Raw genomic sequence first — 7,968 nt, 5'->3', positions numbered from 1 at the left:
CTTTTATTAGATAGGAGGATTATGTCTGATATGTGTACAATACTACTTACATAGGCTCTATTTATGGACTATTTTTATTTTGCTGCATAAAAATTACCATAAATATAGCAGCTTAAATTAACAAAAATTTATTAGCTCACTGTTTTGAGGTAAGATAGGCCAAAATCAAGTTATCAGTGGGACTGGGTGCTTATCTGAAGCTCTAGGGAAGAATCTGTTTCCAAGCTCATTTAGTTCATGCTGCTTTAATGCGTATGCCATCTGTCCTTCCCAGCTGTCAGTGAGGGGCCTCTCTAAGCTTCTCAAGGCAATGCATATGCCTTCTCATATGGCACTTTCCATCTGCAAGCCAGCAACAGTGCTTCAGGTTGTCTATGTTCCTCAACAGCTACTAAGAAATCTCTGCTTCTTAAAAAAAGGTGATGGGAGAAGCTGCTCACCTAATTGGGTTATTCATATATTAGGTCAACTCACTTGGATTTTAAATACATCTTAAAAATCTCTTCATGGCAGTTACCTACACTGTCCCTAGATGGGAATCGTGAGAAGGGTCGTCTTTAGAATTCTACCATGTGGATATTTAGGTTATTTTCAGTTTTTCACAATTATTTTTTTTAGAATATTTTGATTTTTTACAGAGAGGAAGGGAGAGAGGGAGAGAGCTAGAAACATCAATGAGAGAGAAACATCTAAATATTTTTTTTAAATATATTTTATTGATATTTTACAGAGATGAAGGAAGAGGGATAGAGAGCTAGAAACATCGATGAGAGAGAAACATCGATCAGCTGCCTCCTGCACACCTCCCACTGGGGATGTGCCCGCAACTAATGTACATGCCCTTGACCGGAATCGAACCCGGGACCCTTCAGTCCGCAGGCCGACGCTCTATCCACTGAGCCAAACCGGTTTTGGCGAGAGAGAAACATCTATCAGCTGCCTCCTGCACACCTCCTACTGGGGATGTGCCCGCAACAAGGTACATGCCCTTGACTGGAATCGAACCTGGGACCGACGCTCTATCCACTGAGCCAAACCAGTTAGGGCTTCACAATTATTTTAAAAATAGAGCATTTATATGCATATGCATTTTTTTTTCTATTAGTTTTTTTTATTTTGAAATTTCAGAGAGGAAGGGAGAGGTAGAGAGAGATAGAAACATTAGTGATGAGAGAGAATCATTGGCGGCCTCCTGCACGCCTCCTACTGGGGATCGAGCCTGCAACCGGAGCATGTGCCCTTCATCGGAATTGAACCTGGGACCCTTCCGTCCCAGGCTGATGCTCTATCCACTGAGCCAAACCAGCAAGGGCTCCTTAACCTTTTATGTTATATGAAATTCTTATATATACTAGGTCTGTGTATGGTCTTTATCCTATTCCATTGACCTGCTGGTACCACATTGCTTTAAGTAATGTAGCTTTATATTATTAGGATAATATATCTTAATATCTGATAACAATAGTTCTTCATCATTCTTTTTTTCAAAGTTCATTTGCCAAGTTTTCAGCTTTTATTATTATTTATTAATGCCAATTAAATACTCTTCCTTTAACACAACTATAAATGATTTATATTATTACCTTATACTCTGTTGTTATCTATTTAAGTAGTATTCAGTGAAGCCATATATCTTTTCACTAGAGATCATAATTAGATAAATTTTATTATAATTGCTGGTAATGTAATACATTTCCTTTGACATAATTGTGATGCTTCTAATATAGCAACATTCCCAAAAGATAGTAAAGATTATTACTATGTAATATTTATAGAAGTAGAAAATTAAGTGGCCTACAATTTAGCATCAAAACCAAGAAGGTAATTCAGACTGGTCTGAATACCAGAATTCTGTGTAGATTTGGCTACAGAATGTCATTACATCAACAACAAAAACTAGGAAGGTTACTAGCTGTGACTTTGAATATACTTCTGCCAAAGTTCCACCATAATACTTTTAATTGAGATTAACTTAAGGAAGTTTTAAAAAATGTTACATGGCAAATGAAAAATCCTGAAAAAACACACAAATAAAACATGATAAATGTATTTCAGAAATTAACAATCCATCACTCCTAGGCATTGTTGTTATTTCTTAGAGCATTAATTTACATTATATTCTTGCTTGTGCCAGTCAAAGATGCCATAGTCATTCTAATTAGTTAAATAATTTTTTGTTTTTCTCAAAATAATATTTTTGTTTTTAAGATGTTGGCAAATAAGATTTTATAAAATATAGTAATGTAATTTATATATATGTCACCACAGAATACTAATAAATTTCTTATAGAAAACATTTGAGTATTTAAGCTGCCTCCTAACATTTAGAAATACCCAGAAAACATACAATTTCTGAAGATGTGGCAATATTTACACAATCCTTTTTCAAAGTCCCTTGACATAAACAGTTCTTGGTTCTAATTTCAACTGGTTTATCTTCAAAAGATGATATTTCGTGGCAAAGAATGAGATCTTTTCAGAGTTCTTCTATAGTTTTGATCTGTATGAAGATGCTGGATTGAACAAATACAGCCCACAGAATTAAAAATGTGAACACTTGAATGTACAGGATCATGTAAAACAGAGAATTCTGAAGTTTTCTGCTTGGGGTATTTTAATGGAAAATTGTTTTTCATGGAATTTTTTTCTTTATTCTCTCTTGAGCCTATGTCTTTGTCTTCCAGTGCCCGGGCAAGCATGTAGCTAACTTTTCTCTGATGAGCCAAAGCTTCTTCTTTATCATTCAGCTGCATTCACAGGAATTAAATGTGCCAGTTAGTCAACAAGTAACAGTATAGAACTCTAGTCAGAAATATTTTATCAAAATGTTCACTCTGGCCCTAGCCAGTTTGGTTCAGTGGATAGAGTGTCAGCCTACGGACTAAAGGGTCCCAGGTTTGATTCTGGTCAAGGGTACATGCCTGGGTTTTGGGCTCAATCCCTAGTAGGGGGTGTGCAGGAGGCAGCCAATCAATGATTCTCATCATTGATGTTTCTCTCTCTCCCTCTCCCTCTCTGAAATCAATAAAAATGTTTTAAAAAAATTGCCAAACTGTTTTAAAAAAATGTTCAATCTGTCAAGTCAATCAATATGAATAAATTAATTAGGTGTCCACTCATTCCCAAGCTTCATGCTACAAGTTATTGATATTTTTTCAAGGAAGAAGAGAAAACTATTCTTTCTGCTGAAAATTGTAGGTGATCTGAAGGGAGGAGGAAATACATATAGAAGTGTATATATATATATATATATATGTAAAATCAACATGTACTTACCTCTGTAAAAGAAGGTGAAGTTAAATATAAAATTGTTTTTATATTTATATGCAAATAACACTCCTATAGAGAAGCATGTTTGTGTAATGTGAATCTCTTGGTCATCTGAAATGGGGATAACAGGACTGGTTTCAAGCATGTGGCAGTGATTAGAGGATCTCTGAGGAAGTGGATGGTCTTGTCATAAAATGTATTTCAGTGCAGATGACGGATGCCTGGAGTTAATTATGGGGTGCCCTCTTTTCTCAGAGGTGGAGCTTATGCAGAGAGTTTAAGGAGATGAGGGGGCATAAAGGTTAAGTGTAGAGTGGAAAAGTTGAATTAATAAGCAAAAAGAAAGCAGAGATACTAACCAAATCTATTAGCGTCTTAAAGACTTCCTGAGGATTTTCCTGGTCTTCAGTCTTCTTAGAATTGTTTTCTGAAGGGAGCATACCCAACAGTTTCTGCCCTAAGGTCTTCTTAGTCCTTTGTGATAGTGATCCTAAAATTGAACATGAAAATCCAGCTGAGACATAAAAAGATACAGATGTAGTACTTCCAGGAAAAGTGGTATGTATGACCCAAGGCTAATTCACTCCTCAGGAGACAGCTAGCACAGGTGAGTCAGGTAGCACAGTGGAGGGGGAAGAGCACAGGCTTTAGCGCCAAGATAGTAAATGCAAGGAGAGGGCCACAGTGAGAATCCAGAGCAACACGCTGCCATTCTGTTGCATCACCACTCCTCAGCTGGCTACCATGGCTGCCCCCAGGAGAGAGTGCAGCCCATGCTACCAGATCATCTAAGTCCGCCAGAGAAGCCAGCAGTCCAGATTTGTATGTGATATCTCCCAATTTTAAATGTCAGCCACTTACCCACATTATTTGAGAACACCATGCAGATCCCACAAAACAGCTATAGGCTAGAGGCCTCTGAACCATGCGAACTCTGCTTTAGAACCAGAAAGACCTGGACTTGAATCTTCACTTAGCCACTTGCTAACTGCATGACCTTGGACAAGTTCTGAGCTTCATTTCCTCACCTCTAGAATAGGAATAGTGCCTGTGCCTCAAGGTTGCTGTGGTATTAAATAATAGAGCATTGCCGAAACCGGTTTGGCTCAGTGGGTAGAGCGTCGGCCTGCGGACTGAAGGGTCCCGGGTTCGATTCCGGTCAGGGGCATGTACCTTGGTTGCGGGCACATCCCCGGTGGGGGGTGTGCAGGAGGCAGCTGATCAATGTTTCTCTCTCATCGATGTTTCTAACTCTCTGTCCCTCTCCCTTCCTCTCTGTGAAATATCAATAAAATATATAAAAATAAATAAATAAATAAATAATAGAGCATCCACTGCGGGAGGAGAGTGGGCAGTTAGCCTTTAATGGGTACAGAGTTTCTGTTTGGAAAAATGAAAAAGTTCTGGAGATGGATAGTGGTGATGGTTACACAACAATGTGAATATGCTTAATGTTACTTAAAAATGGCTAAGGTGGTAATTGTTTTACCACCAAAACAAACAAAAAAATCCACAGTTGTGAAAGCATCTAGCCCAGGTATGACAATGTTGAAAAATCCACAACCTGAAGTATGTGCACTAATGTTCTTCATCCATAGAAAGAATGTAATTTATAGTACAAGGTACAAAATTAATAGATTTATACAGAGAAAATGTCAAGATTGTTTTTGGAATGCTGTGCAAATGATCTGCTGGGAAACCGAGAGCAGATAAACCACAGTGACTGGGGCCCACACCTGATCTCTTCTGTGAGCAACTGTGGCAAAGTGGAAACACCAGACCAGCTGACCCACTTGGCAACTTCGATGAATGGATGAATCTGTCTCTACATTCAGCCTAAAAAAAGGACCTGTGCTTGTAAACTCTCTCTCAGAACTTGTCTCATGAAGAAAAGTTGATGCCTTAAGGGTTAACCACACAAAAGAAAATGACCTGTAATAATCATCCTATACCTGCTCAGATTATTGGAATATATACTAGTAAAAGTAATCAAAATCTTGTCACTAAGAAACTCACAGTTACTGAAACTTGTAAGGACTTGTAAAGTCTTCAGAGATGAATCAATTATTTAAATTCTGCTTCTAAATCTCTCTGCCTTAAGGAAAAGCAAAGACTGGGAGCTACACCTATCAAATTATAGAAAAGTTCCTAAGGTTTATTACTAGCTAAGAAAGGCAGGAATTCTGGAATATAAAATGAGTCCAGCCCTACCTAGCCGGTTTGGCTCAGTGGATAGAGTGTCAGCCTGTGGACAGAAGGGTCCCGGTTTCGATTCCTGTCAAGAACACGTACCTCGGTTGCAGGCTCCTCCCCAGCCGTGGCCCTGGTCAGGGCAGTGCAGGAGGCAACCAATCGATGTGTTTCTCTCACATCGGTATTTCCATTTTTCCATCTCTCTTCCACTCTCTAAAAATCAATGCAAAAAAAATATCCTTGGGCCCTAGCTGGTTTGGCTCAGTGGGTAGAGCGTCAGCTTGTGGACTAAAGGGTCCCAGGTTCGATTCCGGCCAAGGGCACATGCCCGGGGTTGCCAGCTCGATCCCCAGTAGGGGGCATGCAGAAGGCAGCCAATCAATGATTCTCTTTCATCATTGATGTTTCTCTCCTCTCTCCCTCTCTGAAATAAAAAAATATATATTTTAGGAAAATATATATATATATATCCTTGGGTGAGGATTAAAAAATGAATAAAATGAGTCCAGCCCAGACGGTGTGGCTCAGTGGTTGAGTGTCAACCTATGAACCAGGAGGTCACAGTTCAATTCCTGGTGATGGGCTCCATCCTCAGTAGGGGGCATGCAGTAGGCAGCCAATCAATGATTCATCATTGATGTTTCTCCCTCTCTCTTCTCTTTAATCAATAAAAATATATTTTAAAATAATAATAAATAAAATGAGTCCACACTCAAGTGCTGAATAAGTATAAATCTACCTCTTAAAAACCCAGCTTGGTCTACATAGCACTACCCTTATGGCCAATATCCATACCTAGTTAGTGGGCCTTCTATGCAAGTGACAGAATGTGACAAGCTTTCATAAGGTTACTTTTTAATCATGTCTTCCCCCTCCTTTTCTTCTTTCTCCCATCACTCTTCTCCCTACAATGCTGCCCTTAAAGAGTATATTTTGAAATAGTTGCAGTGTGGCTCCTATCAAAGGCATAGCAGAGAGAAGAGATGCCCGAGGATGATCGCCCACACATTTGTTGTCCATAGTAGAAATAGATATTCTTAATGTTTCCCACTGAGTCCTAAAAGGCTAAATACATGGACTATGTTTTAGTTCCCTGGAAAAATCACCTACCTTGAACTGGACATTGAAGTTTTTGTCAAGGAATTATTATAGAAAACCATATAAATATTGATTTTGTACTTCCTATAAATTACTGTTGAGGACTTCACCATTATATTTGCTTAATGGCCTCTATAAGTCTCATGTCACAAAAACTTTTAGGAGTTAATTTCAGGACAATGTGGAATGCCATTAGAAGAGTAGTAAAGATTATCCTGTTATTTTATGGCTTTGTTAATCCCAATAGCTCATCTGCATATATAATATCCAGTGACCTCTTTCTTCCAATAGATACTAAAATTTTAAATCACAACTGTATGCAAAATTTTAATTACATTATCAATTGTATTAAATATGCTTAATCAACTTTGCTTATAACCAAGAACTTCTGAAATTAAACCTGATTTTGTCATTATAGTTCATATTTACCATCCTCTTTAAGGTGCTTCCAATTTATCCATTTTGTTTCTTTTTTACAGATTTTATCCATTTGTGTCAATCTTAGTGCCTGGTCATTTTTCCTCATTAATTGTTGCTCAAATGCAATTCTGAATGCATCTGCCATTATATAAGCTTCTTCTTTTCTCTTCTGCAAAAGTCCCAGCTGGTTTTGAAAGAAAGTTTGAAAGGTGTCAGAGGCAAAACCAGAATAATTCTTGCCTGAATGCTGAGTCAGATTAGCAAATGCAATCTCCCTGCCTAGCATGGGACTACTGTCTGTCTTTGGTCTATTTCGTCTGCATTAGTAAGTGCCAGTTCTTGCTGGCAGGAGCTGCCCACTCTGAACTGGATTACCAGAAATTCCCCTTGTGGTGCCTGTCAGTTCTCTTGGACTTCATTATCCTAGACAGGCCCTGTGTGTGGTCTGCCCCACTAGGGAGAAGGGAGGCTGCCAAAGGCTGCATTTCAGTACTCCGGTGGGCCATTCCAGACAATACCACTGAAAATGATTTTGAATATCATCTTTCAGACACCTCCTATAGTTGACCCTTACTCTGATCTATGTAATCATATGCTTCTCCTAATGAATTCTAAATATTTAGCTGTTAGCTTTTCCATATAGTCTGAAGACTTTAAATTCCATACCTTCAGTAAAGGTAAAATATTTTTAAAATTATGGCCCATACACTGTATTTGTTATTAAAGCCCAATTAAAATGACAGCTACCATTTGATTAAATGCTGGGCATGTGCTAAACATATATCTACTTCCTCTATTTCGTACAACCACCCTCCAAACTAGTTATTACCCTTTGTCTAACATATGTGTCCAGAGCCAGAGCTAGATAGTGATGGACCTAAGATCAAAGCTAGGTTTGGTAGCACAAAGGCTCCTTCCACTGAACCTCACTGCTCTTCTAATAAGCTTCATGTTGATCTCATTAATCAGTGTTGCAAATCCTAGTAA

At 38.4% G+C, this 7,968-nt stretch overlaps 1 protein-coding gene across 2 annotated transcripts in view; it reads right to left on the bottom strand.

Moving 5' to 3' along the window:
- Positions 1–704: 704 nt before the first annotated feature.
- The window catches only part of CCDC125 (coiled-coil domain containing 125), a 28,504-nt gene continuing 21,240 nt past the window's right edge, over positions 705–7,968 (bottom strand). The window contains exons 10-12 of one of the 2 annotated variants that reach the window (XM_080682006.1): positions 6,991–7,165; positions 3,630–3,760; positions 705–2,747 (exon numbers count right to left, since the gene is read on the bottom strand). In XM_080682006.1, the coding sequence (XP_080538132.1) occupies positions 2,439–2,747; positions 3,630–3,760; positions 6,991–7,165 (615 nt within the window). In that variant the 3' untranslated portion in view covers positions 705–2,438. The remainder of the gene's footprint in view (positions 2,748–3,629; positions 3,761–6,990; positions 7,166–7,968) is intronic. The other variant, XM_080682005.1, reaches the window with a different exon arrangement.

The sequence above is a fragment of the Plecotus auritus genome (assembly GCF_963455305.1).
Source record: "Plecotus auritus genome assembly, chromosome: 7".
Taxonomy (NCBI): Eukaryota; Metazoa; Chordata; class Mammalia; order Chiroptera; family Vespertilionidae; genus Plecotus; species Plecotus auritus.
Note: the sequence above shows the minus strand (reverse complement) of the source record. Positions and strands in the feature narration are given on the sequence as shown.